Source organism: Eumetopias jubatus, unplaced genomic scaffold (genome assembly GCF_037043125.1).
Source record: "Eumetopias jubatus isolate StellerSeaLion01/CBP00866 unplaced genomic scaffold, mEumJub1_p1.0 scaffold_1, whole genome shotgun sequence".
NCBI lineage: Eukaryota > Metazoa > Chordata > Mammalia > Carnivora > Otariidae > Eumetopias > Eumetopias jubatus.
The window spans coordinates 2,277,658-2,291,069 of NW_028274807.1; the positions used below are offsets into that span (position 1 = coordinate 2,277,658).

Here is a 13,412-nt window from a genome sequence, read left to right on the forward strand (position 1 = left end):
TCTGCCTCTTGATCTCTAATGTTTGTGCTCCTTACTAGTTTTCTTAATTAGCTAGAAATTCAAGAACAATCTCGACGGCTCAGGACGCCGCCGTCTCCCCAGCGCATGGGACTGACTTCAAGTGTTTGCGTCCATAATAGCGCACGAGTTGGACTGCAGTTTTCTTTTGGGGACTTACCCTTATCCCATTTGATCTGGAGCCCAACTCAATAATACACATGCAGAGTTTTCCACCTACACCCACAGACTGGGATAGTTCAGAGAGTAGGTTCTCTTTTCTCTGCGGTTAGCTTAAATTCGGCTATAAAGCCGCCTGGGCTTGGCTCCGTTGCAGGGGTGTCTCTCGAGCAACTTCCCCAATTTCTCCCATGGTTACTGGTGCAACCAGTCTTTTCACCTCCTCTCCAGACAATCTGAGTCGTCCGTACCTTACCAGAAAAACCACCGATTTTCTTTAGACTTTCTAACTTATTAGAAAGTAGAGTTTTCAACATGACAAAGGAGTTTTTAAAATTCATGTGGAAGCATAGATTTTCAAAGGTCGCCAAGAAAATTTTGAAAAAGAAGAATAGTGAAGGGGGCTCCCGTCGCTTGGAGACAGCGGATGGTTTCTGCCGAAAGTAAGCATGCAGGTGGAGAAGCGCGCAGCCCGGAGGAGAGCCCGCGGTTTACATCCTGCAGCGCGATCGGTGTCGTGTTTCCAGTCAATGGGAAAAGGACGCGTACTTGTAGGTAACCTCCCGTCCGTCTGGAGGGAAACAAAGCTGTAGCCTGCTTCACATCATGTAGAGAAATACACTTCACAGGGATTAACAATCTAGATGTAAAAACTTAAACAGCAGAAACATTAGCGGAAAGGCTAAGGTGACTTTGACCGCACAGCTGCACAGAAAGTCGCGGGGACCTCCTCCAACGAGGCCTGCGGAGGCCACCAGGGCGACTCCCACACCTTCAGGGTTTCTGCGGAAAAAGCATCCCATTCAAAATCAAAGGAAACAACTGACCACACATTTGACAGAAAAGCAACCTGTACAAATTGATAAAAGCCTGTCTTAATTGGGAGACATGGGCAAGGATATGAACAGGAGTGACAGGAAGAAAATGCAAAAACTGTGAGCGAACATGAAGAGTTGTTTCCTCGAAGCCGGAGGACGGCACACGGAGGCCATGCGGGCAGGAGCCACCCAGCCTCCCGGGAAGTCACCTGGACAAATACCCAAATGAAAACACTCCTGCCCTTTGACCCAGGCGCCCCGCCCTAGGGACTCACCCTCAAGAACCCCCCGCCCGTGGATCCCTTTAGCGGGGCAAAGCCTAGAACCGCTGGCTCTGCGGGAGGCATGACAGGCAGGGGGGTGGGGGCGGGCCGCCCAGCGCTGTGCCAGGAGCTGCTACCCACTTTGAAAACAGAGGGGCGCCACGCCGGTGTGGTGACAGGTGTGTGTTTGGGGGCACGCGCTCGCCGTCCACACCGGCCCCGGGAGCAGGGGGAGGTTCCAGCTCAGCCCCGACAATCAACCTTCTGGCACGGCCAGGATCCCGTCCGTGTCCCCCCGCCCAGAGCTGCGGGGTCTTGGACAGGGCAGGGGGCCCATTCCAGGCCTCAGGTTCCCTCTTTGCAGGCCGAGTATGGCGCGGGGAGCTTGTGCAGCTGGGGTGGGGGGGGGGGCGGAGGGACAGGTGCAGGCCTGGAGAGGGCGCCACCGCGCTTCCCTGCTGGGCCTGCAGGGGCGAGGCTGACCGTGCGTCTCCCACAGGTGGCAGGGCTACGAGGGCTTTGTGGCCGTGCACAGCCTCCCGACCTTCGGCTGCAGGGACTGGGAGGCGTTCCGCACCGCGGCCGGCTCCTACCTCCTCTACTCCAGCGCCAAGGAGCCCCGCTCCCGCGTACTGAAGCTGAGGACGGGCTGATGGCACCCTCGCACCCCGCCCAGAGGCCTGGGGAAGCCAGCGTTTCGCCGTCCCCGACCCACGCCGCGGGGACACCTGTCCGCCTCGCTGTCCTGGTAACCATGGCGGCCAGACGGGGCGGCCGGGCAGGTGGCCCGCTGGAGCCCCTGTGCATCCTGCCGGGATTTCTCTTTAAAAGGAAAGTTCACACAAAATGTTACCTCAAAACCAGTGGGGCCCCATCACCATCCGCGGTGGCCCTCTCCCGGCTCCCCTGGCCAGCCCAGATGCGGAAGCGGGCTCAAGGCTGTTTTAGTGTTTTGTACCAGCTATTTATTGTATTCTATCTATGCAGAAATATATTTATGACACTCTTTACCCAAAGCATGGCAGTGTCTGCGTGTGTCTGGGGAACAGCCCTCCGTAAACAGGTCACGAGGCAGCAGGACACGCTCCACCGCCACAGGGCCGTGGGCCTTTGAGGCTCTAGTCTCCCAGAACTATAGGGAGCTGCTTCCTCTGGCCTCAGTTTCCCCAGGAATGCAGTGGGGGTTGGTTTAGGTGAGGAATCACAAGGGGTGCCGGTCAGGTGTCCCACCCGTGGGAGACCGGGCCCGTCCATGGGGTCCATGCGGCTGTGCACGCCGGCCAGCTCCCCAGTCACTGCAGCCGGCCTCGTGGGCATGCAGGATGGACTTGGAACGCCTCCTCGGGGCTGCGCTCGCTCAGCTCCTCTCAAGTCTGACGCCCCAACCCTACAGCAGGCGGGGCCTTCCTGCTTCCCTGGGAACCAGGGGGGGAGGGGAGGTGCCCTCACCACGAGGTGCCCTCCCTCCACCAGGCAGGGCTCCTGGATGTAAATCAATGCTGTGTGCTGGAGGCTTTGCTGGGGCGGCCCTGTGGGGTCCGCACACAGCCGGGAGACCGGGGGTGGGGCGAGGCCAAGCCTGTGCCATTACCCATGGCCACGGGCTCTGGGAGAGCGAAGGCCTGGGGGGGGAGGGAGATGGAGCCGGGCTGCTCAGGGGCCCACACTTATTTCAACGCTCTGCCGCTTCTGTCTTGAAATTCTCGGTGATCTTTGCCCAAGGTCACAGAGCAAGGGGCACAGTGTGGCTCCAGCAAGCCGCAGCCTGGCTTCCCAGGGCCACACGCGTGTGAGAACCGAGTGCCCGTCCTACCCACTCCCAGGAAGGAAAGCTGGGCCTCAGGCTGGGCCAGATGGGGATTTCCCGACCAGAAGCTGGGCCCTCTTCACTTCCAAAAGCTGGGATTTTTCTAGAGCCCCCTTCAGGCCAGTAGTGGGCTGTGTGCCTCCGGGAGGGCTGGGGCTGATCTCAGATAGGACATCCCTCCCAGGGAGAACCACAAAGGGCAGGGGGTGGGGTTCTGGGGCCCCAGGGTGTCTGGGCCACATGGCTATGGTGACAGCCGCGGGTCCGCTGGTCCAGGGAAGCCAGCTGAGGGCGCTGCCTAAAAATGCAGGACCTCTAGTTACATTTGAATCACAGATAAATAACAGGTGCTTTTACTTTTAGTTGACATAGATCACCAATACTGCACAGAACATCTACTAAAGTATGTTTGTGGTTTCCTTGAAGTTCAGATTCGAATGGGCATCCTGTGCTTTGGTTTGCTCCATCTGTCCGCACTCTTTGGAGGGGCTGTGGCGGACGAGACCCTCTGAGGGTCTGCTGGTGGGGGCGGGTTCTGATTTTATCTGAGACGTGACACAAAGAGGAGAGTCAAGGCAATCACGGGCTGGGGTGGCCGCCCCGCGATGACTCTATGTGTCAACTCAGAGGGGGTTTCTGGGTGAGATTAACACAAGTCAGAGGACTCTGGGTAAAGCAGACGGCTTTCCACAAAGCAGGGTTCTCCCCAGTCAGTGGGAGGCAGGGTTGGAGTGATCAAGCAGCCTCCCCAAGCAAGGGGGATTCTCCAGCAGACCGCCTTCAGACTGGAGATGCACCTTTGGCCCTGCCTGTTGTCCCCCAGGCCGGCGGCCCTCAGCAGCCTCTGAAACCCTCTGCACCTTGTGACAAAGCTCTTCCCCCTCCCAAATCCGTCCCGTCGGTGCGGATGCTCTGCAGACAGAGCCCTGGCAAGCACAATGGGCTGACAGACAAAGCACTCAGGAGTCAGGACGTCTTGTGTTTGGTTCCACATGCTATTTCCCAATCACCCAGCCTCAGTTTACCCACAGGGGATGGCCAGCTGGGCGCCATCCCACACAGCTCCTCTCTCCCTGGAGTGACCTGGACAGACATGCACCAGCTTCCTCTCGGCCCAGCTGGGGTCGCTGTGGTGTCTGGCTCGCCCTGGGGGCCGGGGGCCGGGGGCCGGGGGCCGGGGGCTGGGGTGGCCCCCAGGGAAGAAGGAGGCAGGTGACGCAGCGGCACACACAGGGGGAGCAACCGCATCCCCGCCCGGGGCTTAGCCCACAAACCGTGCCACCACGTCCTCGGCACAATATCTGATGTCTGTTCTCCTGAGTGGAAACAGAAAAATGTAAATCAAGATTTGTTTAAATTATGAATGCAAACAAGAGGGGAAATGGACAGAACGTTAAAATATTTACATCTTTTCAAGTCAGCTCTTCTGGTTTCTGTCCTGTGGAACGTTTGCAAGGCGGCATGCGGTTTCGTGTGAATTTGCGTGTGATTTGACGTGACCACATTCTTGTCATGTTGAAAGCAGTGCTATCCTTCGACGGGGCAGTCGTCTGGGGTTTGCCGAGCCGGGCACCTTTTGTCAATCCATGGGATTCTCTTCAAGGGCCTTCACCGTGATAAAGAAGGTCATTTCTTCGAAGTCGTGATTGCCTGGAGAAATACTGTCCGTGGCAGTTTCTGCCGGCCCTCCTCACTTCCAGGCTCCCTCCTAAACCCGGACAAGGCTCAGCACGGCCAGTCCCGCCGGTGCAGCCAGGATGGGACTTTGCCTCTTTCACAGTGTGTCCGGTCAGTAAGTGAGGGAGTGTGCCGGCAAGTTCCTCGTGCTCAGCGGTCATGGCTTCCGGCGTGATGGGCTCCTCTTCCAGGCACCTCTGAACCTCACCACCACCAACACAGCCCTCGGCCTCTGCCACACACATGCACAGCCTCCCGCATGCACACCCACTCATGCACACACCCACTCTCACACACATGCACACACACACAGGTGTGCACACGTCTTCCAGTCCCTCTAGCCAAGTGCTGTCTTGGGCGGCTCCCCTGGGGCCTGGCGCAGCTGAAGTTCAGCACCGGCTGACGGTCCAGGTGGCAATGGTTGTCTGCTCACACTAAGTGCCCACTATGTGCCAGCTGCCCCGCCTGGCCTGCGGACACACACATGGCCAAACAGTCCCAGCCACGACTAAGCTCCAGAGGCTAACACCCAGATTCCTCATGGTGAGCCTCAAGGCCCCGCATGACCCTGCTGTCTCCTCTCCTCCGCCCCCTGCCCAGTCCCTCAGTCTGCGCCTGCCTCCCCGCACCCGGCTCATTCACATGCTCCTTTCCAGGCTGGCATTCTTGTCCCTTGCCTCAGCATTCCCTCACCCAGCCCCTCCGAGAGGCCCTCCCTGACTCAGGTCAACAGAAGCCCCCACCCCCAAACTCCACCGCACAAAAGACAGCCCTCTCTCCAAACCTGGTCGCACTTCATCGCACAACACTTAGAGAAATTCAGAGCTCACATGTGTGCCAACTCCTTTGTGTCTAGCTCCTCCTCTGGAACTTCGGGCCCATTCTTTATGGGCTCCCAAGCCGTCTCCACGGCGCAGGTGCCCCAGACGCTCCCAGCCTTCCCCTGCTCTAGGTGTACTTTGCTGAGAAGACACAATACAGTGGGATTGTGCAGTGCACAGCTTTCCAGTCGGATGAGGGGTTCAAGCCCTGGTTCTTCCCCTTACTGTGTGCACTCGAGCAAGTCACCAAACCCCCTCACCCTTGGTCTCCTGGGGTCTCTCTTGTGTAAAATAGGGAGCCCCCTCCCCCCGGGGCTGTGGCAGGGTGGCAGGGTGTGGACACCGCATGGCCCATAGCTCCTGCACACGGGAGCGGGTTATGGCTGGCCCTGCCTCATCGCCACTTAGCTGCTCAAGGATGTTTTCCTCAACAAAGTTGGCATACCGAAAATCACCTGTGAAAGAAAAAGGCTGCCCTACGTTTGAACATAGATGCATTGATTTAAACCACATGCTAGCAAATCAAAGCGATCAGTAACACAGAACGCCCAAGGGGGCTTCCTCACTCCTGGAAGGACCGTTTCTTCTTAGAGCCTTGGGAATCATCTGGCATGGTAGCAGCACGTCAGCAAGCCTGGAGGAGAGCAGAGCATATCAGCAAGACGTGTGGCTCTGTGACTCTGAAGCAAATTTAAAATTTTACCTTTAGTTTTATTTTATTTTTATTTAATTAGAGGCTCAGACCTAAGAGTCCTGTTCAGGGAGTTTTGCCCCTTGTATAAATCCAGACAGCCACTCCCAAACAAGGCTCGAGCCTTTCTGGCCCCCCAAGGCCCCTTGTGCCCCAGTCCAATCCCCCACCACGCCACCGCCTGCCCTCTGTCACCGGCAAGCTCTGTCATCTTCGGATTTCCTTCAGGCGGGCTCGCGGCTCGCGGCTTGGGTTCTGTGTGCCCCCGTCCCTCAGCCCCGCGGTTGGAGACGCGTCCGTGTTGTTGCATCTGCACTTTGTTCGTTCTTAGTGCCGATTTTATTTTATTTTTTTTAAAAGATTTTATTTATTTATTTGAGAAACAGAGAGAGTGCACAGAGGGAGAGGCAGAGGGAGAAGCCGACTCCCAGCTGAGCAGGGAGCCCGATGAGGGACTGGATCCCAGGACCCTGGGATCATGACCTGAGTCAGAGGCAGATGCCGGAGGCGCCCCTCTTACTGTTGATTTTACTGCTCATTTTTGTTGCTTTATCCCCTCCTATGACGAGGCTGTCACTTGTTTATCTGTTCTCCTATTGATTGGCTTTTGGGTGTTTTCCCATTTGGGGCTGTGGCAAATGTCACTGAGCTCCGTGCCCGGTGCGTGTGGTCACTTCTGTAGCTGCGTATCCAGGAGCGGGGCTGCTGGGTCTCAGGGTAGGTGATGACACGGCTTTATAACCAGCAACTCCAAAAGCCGGGCTGTGGCGCCGTGTGCACCCCGGGGTCATGTGGTCTGGCCTTTCCCCAGGGGAAAGGCACGAGGGTCAGTAGGAACCTGCTATAGAAAGAGTGAGAGGCTTTCGTGAGTTCAGTCGGCCCGTAAGTGCGTAGAAGGGCCCAAGCCCAACTTGTCCTGCTTCATTTCCACAGAGAGAGGACAGCGGAGCCCCAGAGACAGACGCTGCCTGCCACGTCCACAAAACAACAGGCTGGCCCCGTGGTAGTCTCCGGTGGCCACTGTCACAAGTGGCCACACACTAGTGGCCTAAAGCAACAGGACTGTATTATCTTCCAGCTCTGGGGCTCAGCGGTCCCAGCTGTGGGTCTTACCAGGCCAAGGTCAAGGTGTGGGCGGGCTGCACGCCTTCTGTGGGCCCCAGGGGAGAATCCCTTCCTGTCTCCTCCAGCTTCTAGAAGCCCGCTGCATTCCTCAGCTGGGGGCTCCTCTCCCACCTTCCCAGCCAGCAGTCGGGGGCCCTCTGCCCTCTGTCTGCCTCCCCCTTCCACCTACAACAATCAGGCCCACACTTTCCCAAGGTCTGCTGGCCAGCAGCCCTAATCCCACCTTGCTATGGGACCTAATATAGTCACAGGTTCTGGGGATTCAAAGATGGGGGCGTCTTTGAGGGCCCAGCACCCCTGGGGGCTTTGATCCCTCCCCACTTCCACCACTGGAACAGCTGAGACTCCTCCTGCCCGGGTCCCAGACCCCCATCTATCCCTCAAGAGCCGTCCTGCGTAGGGGGAGCGGCAGAGCTGCGTTCAGTCAGGACCCTCACGGTCTCATCCAACAGAGCGTGTGCACCCAGTGGTTGCCCCATGCACAGACAGGGCCTGGTGAAAACCATCCCAACCCCTTAGAGATAAACTAAGGAAACCACAAAAATCGGATTCCGGGAGGTGAGTAAGGATTTGGACACACCCTCGCCGACATTCTAGCACTGTCACTGTTCCCCGAGTTACTGTGTGGTTTTGGTGCCCGCCGACCAGAATCCAAACGCTGCCACTTTTGATGGTGAATGGAGTGATCCACAGAACATTTCGAAGAATCAATATGCAAAAATACTTCGAAAAAATGAGGGAAACCCTGGCCTGCAGGTTTTAAATTATACTAAACCAATTCAATTTGGTCTTGGCACAAGTTTGGAAAAGTTCAAGTTCCAGATGTCAGAAATAAAAAGATTCCAGAATAGAATTTTTTCTTTCTATTTGGATGGAAGCTTTAGAGGTAAAAACAATGGCAGTAAATGAAAAGGGAAGATGACGTATTTGTCAAATAGATAATGTTGCATTTTTACTATCACAAAGTCAAGTTGAAAGGCCAGCATGCTGGTCCGTCCAGGGCTTGACCCTCTGCCCCGCGGTCTGAGGAGCACTCACTACGAGGCCCTCACAGGAACCAGAGCAAAGGGCGCGAGCAAACATTCACAGCAGAGGAAAACAGGCTTGAATTCTGGGGAGTTAACGCCCCCAAGGTCGTCATGGACGTCCCAGGGGCAGGTGCTCCCAGACCTGTCGTGGTGACAGGACCTGCCCGGTCCATCCCGTGGGCCTGCTACGCCATTAAAACCTCAGCCGAGTGGTTCCTGTCTGTTGGCGATGCGAGTTAGGCTTGGAAAACCTCAGGCTTGGTGTCCTCATTATTGCGGCATCCGACTGACAGGCTCTGATTCTCGGCCCAGGGCAAGGACAGAGGTCTGGCGTCCATTCCCAGCCCTTGCTCCAGCGGTTCCAGCCCGTGGCTCTGGAGAGACCGCAGAGCAGGGGAGGCTGGTGGGGACCCGGCTCTGGCCGACCGCACGCAGGGCCGCCCTCTGGTCAGCACCACTAAGCCCGCAGTGACAGCAGGAACCAGCCCCTGGCCGAGCTCGGCCCACCCTGGCCGGTGCCCAGCAGTGGGCGCAGAGGGGTGCTGCCTGAGAGAGTGTGGGCAGCTGAGGGCTCCGGCGAGCAGGACAATGTGTGCCTGCCCAAGGGAGCCACTTGCAGCTCCCGCGCGGATGGAGGGACGCCCCGGTGGGGCCTGCCAGGGGCAGCGCCTCAGAGCTGTGCCGGGGGACTCGCCCTGCACACAGGCTCGGACAACCGGCCCTCAGGGAAGTCCGGCACCGAGATGACCACCGCTCAGAGACGCCCCAGGGTCCTCCTCCCTGCCCTTCCGAAAGCCTCTGTTGGGGGAGGGGAGCAGGGTGAGGAAGGGAGGGGGGCAGGGGGAGGAAGGGGGAGGGGGAGGAGGGGAAGGGGTGGGGAGCACGGGGAGGAGGGGAGGGCGGCAGGGCTGCCTGAGCATGCCCCTCAGCCCCGCGGGCTGGCTGGGAGCCGGGTGGGCTTGTCTCGGGAAGACACTTTCCAGGGGCGACACCCCAGCCCGCAGACTGTCCTGGAGCCACACGGCCACAACCACTCACGAGCTGGGTGGATGCACAGTCCCCCCATCTTTCCGGACCCGTGCTCTTCTTCCTCCACTTGGCCAACTCGGCCTGCCTGCTGAGGCTCGGGGACGGTGCCGTGTCTGTCTGCCGTCCACTGCTGCCCGGCAGCCGGGTCACAGCCCAGCTGGGCGCCCGCCAGCTCAGGGGACCCTGGACGGTCGTGTAGCCTGTGTGCCCCCGTGTCCCCACCTGCTGACGTCCCCTGGTGGCCACACTGCCCCCACGCCGGTCCCTCCCTCCGCGGTGTCTGTGGCCCTCCCTTCGGCCGCCCACCCTGTCCAGGAGCATTGGATCCACAGGAGAGCTTGGCGCAGTGGGCCTAGGGCTCTGGGGTGCTGTCTCCCCTCCCCGTCTGCACAGACTAGGAGCCTAGCTGCTTTGACAGCCAACGTCACGGGCAGCACCCGGTGGCCGGCCTGGCAGCCAGCCCTGCACCCGCTCCTCTGGGCCAGGGTGACGCAAGCAGACCCCGCACTCCTGGCCTCGCTGGGCCCGTGGACGTGCCGCTGCCCCTCCTCACACTCCCTGTGCTTTGAGCCAGGGCGAAACCGAGGCCTACCTCTGTTTTGACAGCACTCGGGCCTGTCCTTCCCGATTGAGAACTTCCAGGCCCGGGCGTCAGGAGGCCCAGATTCCTGCCCAGCCTGGCCCCACACAGCTGGCTCCTGAGTTGGGCATTTGTCCCCTCCAGACCTCAGAGTCTTGGTTTCTCAGCTGAAAATGGAAATATTCCCAACCGCGCCAGGCCACTGGGAGAACTCGTGAGGCTTGCTCATGAGCAGGCTGGCTGGCGCTGGGTGCTGCCGCTGCCCCTGCAGGGCGGGCAGCCCCGCGCTGGACCCACCGGAGGCCTGAGGGCCGCTGCAGACCTCCTGCCCACTTCCGCAGGCCTGGGCACCCTCCTGACTCTGGGACCGTCGGTACCCCGGCCCTGCCCCGCCCCCAAAGCGGGGTCAAGCGCCTGCTCCCTGCTAGCGTGCCCACCCGGCCCCCTGCCCCCCGCCCCATGCCCAGCCCAGCTCATGGAGCCCCCAGCCATCTGCCCAGAGGCCCCCCCAGGTCGGACAGGTGGCAAGACTCTCCCTCTCTCCAGCCGGTGTGGGCGAGGCTGAGGGGGCTCTGGGGGAGAAACAATGAGTGGGGGGGGCACGCCTGCCAGGGGGGCGGGCATGAGAATGAGTAGCGTATGGCCCTGTGTGAGCACGTGTGTGTGCAACCATGCATGTGAGTGGCTTTGCCTGCTGTGTAGTGAGCGTGAGTGTGTGTGTGCACGTGTGCATATAGGACTGCACATGTGAACCTGTTTGCATCGTGTGCATGTGTCATACATGTATGGGGTGCACACGTGAGATCGTGTGTGGTGTCTGTGGGTACCACCCCGCTGCACCCTCACACTGTGGCTCCTGCCCGCTCCCTGGTGGCCCTTCCTCTGGAAAAGGAGTGAGGCCGATGGGTGAAGTGAGCTCCCGAGGTCACCTGGGCACGGCCTGAAGGGCACACTGGCCCCGAGAACTCAGACACGGCGATGGTGAGTAGGGCGCCATGGGGCACGGCAGCCATCTGCTCTGGCCACACTGGCCACTCTCAAAGTGGGGACTGTGTCTGTCCACTGAGGCTCCGCTGTAACAAAGTGCCACACACCTCGTAGCCTCGACAATGCAGGTTATTAATTTAGAGTTCTGGAGGTCTGAAGTCCGAAATGGGCCCCACGGGGCTAAAATCCAGGTGTGGGCAGGACTGGTTCCTTCTGGAGGCTCCGGGGGAGGATCTGCTCCCGTGCCTCTCCAGGTTCCAAAGGCACCTGCCTTCCTCCCTGCTCCCCTTGGCTCGGGGCCACACCTTCCATCTGTGGGATGAAGATGTGGACGTCCCTGTGACCGGGACCAGGAGGGGAGAAGGGTGAAGGCAGAGCGGGCTCGCCAAGTGCCGGCGGGTGGGGCAGGGCCCAGGGGCCAGGCAGTAAGGGCCATCTTGTGGCCCGGGGTTAAGCTGGAAGCATCCATATGAACCCACGGCTGTCTACGGACGGGCCTGCGAGCGAGGGCCCACGGGGCACAGAGGTCTTGCAAGGTCACCCTGCGGAAAGGAACCAGAGCACCGGCTGAGCCCGGGTGGGGCAGGGGAGGTGCAGGGGCAAGAACACGCTGTCCCACGCAGGGGGCAGGCCACCAGACTCAGCCCACGCGGAGAGGCTCCCACCTGCCGGACGGACGATTCGAGCTTCATCCAGGAAAGGAAGCCCAGCAGTTTGTAATCCAGCCCGTGTGTTTAAACTCATGCATAATGATGCTTTCAAAACTACCGGTCATTTTCAGAGGAACCAACTTTCTTTTGAAAACAGGTAAAGAACCAGGCATTCACCCTGCCGTTCCCACGTGACACAGCCATCGGAGAACCAATGTGTGGTGGAGGCTGCTCTTCTTTACGGGAGACTCCAGCTGACAGATGGGGAAGGGGCCGCAGGGCCGAGAATCCAGGGTCAGTGGCCCCAGGGAGTCAGCAGACCTCAGTGTTGATCATGGGTGGCTGCTAACATCACGCCCTCTTTGGAAGGGCACACCACCACCCAGGATGTGGCCTTGCTAGAGAAATCAAACAGAACTACCGGTTCCAGGAAACCGGGGACAGAGGACAAGCTAAACACCACCAGAGGACACACAGCAAAATCCAGACGAGAGGAGGTTCACAGGACGACCACGGAACTGCAAGGAAGCCAAAGGCAGACGGATGAGAGCGTCTACGTTACAAGAGCCATCATGGACATGCCAGCCAGGTGTGCGGTCTGACCTTTATGGAGATCCCGACTCAGACAATCCCCAAAATGGTTTAGAGACGATCAGGGAAACGTGGCCGCTGAGTGGCATTGGGGAGCCACTGTAATTTTTCGGTGCGGATAATAGTTTTGTGTTCAAAAGATTCCACCTCCATGAAACTTCTAGAAAAGGTAAAACTGCAGAAAAAGGAGTTCCTGCGTAAAAAAAAATTCACCATTCACACAGAGAGAGCCCCACTGACCGGGGGAGAGAGGGGCTGGTTCTTGCACCAGGTGATCTCTTTTTTGGAATGGCAGGGCTGGGCGACACCGTGGAAGGCAGGGGGGAGTCCCTGCAGGTGGCAGAGAGACGCCCTTCCCCCTCCAGGAGCTAAGGGGCAGAGAGGGCGTGGGAAGCGGGGGGTAGTCCCCAGAACACACGTGACCTGGCCAGGGCAGCCAGGAGCAGAAGGTGGACAGGGGACAGGAGGGGGCCTGGGCTGGGACAGGCTGTTGGGGACACCCATTTACGGCCACCTGGCTCACAGTCTCCTGGGGCAGGAGAGCGGGGCCTGGCTGTCAATTGCCTGGTGTAAAGACTGCCCGTGGCCAACCTCAAGCTGCCATCATGATGTCAACTGGCTCACCACCTCCCCCAGATACTATTGGCCCCCAAGAGCCGGTTCGAGCCGGTAGGAGCTGGCCCCAGCACCCACGGCAGCCCTGTGCTGACCCAGCTCTTCCACGCTGTGGGCTCGCGGGTCCGGCAGGCCTGGCAGGTCGGCTTCGTGACGAGGTCTACAGTGAAGGGGGCAGGGCGGGGGCGCTGGGTCTGTCGGGTGGGTCACAGGGGTGCAGATAACAGAATCCACGCCAGATGATTTAAGCACAGCGAGGTTTATTGAGAGTTCAGAGGCAGTGAGGACAGCAGGCTCAGACTTTAGACCCAGCTTCCGGGAGAGATGGTTCCAGAAACCAACCCAGGCTCCTGCACTTGCCACACCTCCAGAACATTCCATCTCTGCCACGGTCTGCCCAAGCAGCCCTGCCTCCTCCCCAGGTAACTGAGTCCAGGATCAAAGTCTCATGTACATGCATCTCTGGAGAACGCGCTGCAAGGGAGCCTGGGGAGCGTGGTGCAGGAGGGCAAGCCAGCCAGGGCCGGGCCGGTGCACGGCACCCACTGAGGGG

General features: G+C 59.2%; 1 protein-coding gene across 1 annotated transcript in view; it reads left to right on the plus strand.

The window, feature by feature from the left end:
• Nucleotides 1-1,911, plus strand: part of TSPEAR (thrombospondin type laminin G domain and EAR repeats) — a 163,297-nt gene extending 161,386 nt beyond the window's left edge. The window contains exon 12 of the mRNA XM_088023642.1: nt 1,758-1,911. Within this exon, the coding sequence (XP_087879768.1) occupies nt 1,758-1,911 (154 nt within the window). The remainder of the gene's footprint in view (nt 1-1,757) is intronic.
• The last annotated feature ends 11,501 nt before the right edge of the window (nt 1,912-13,412 follow it).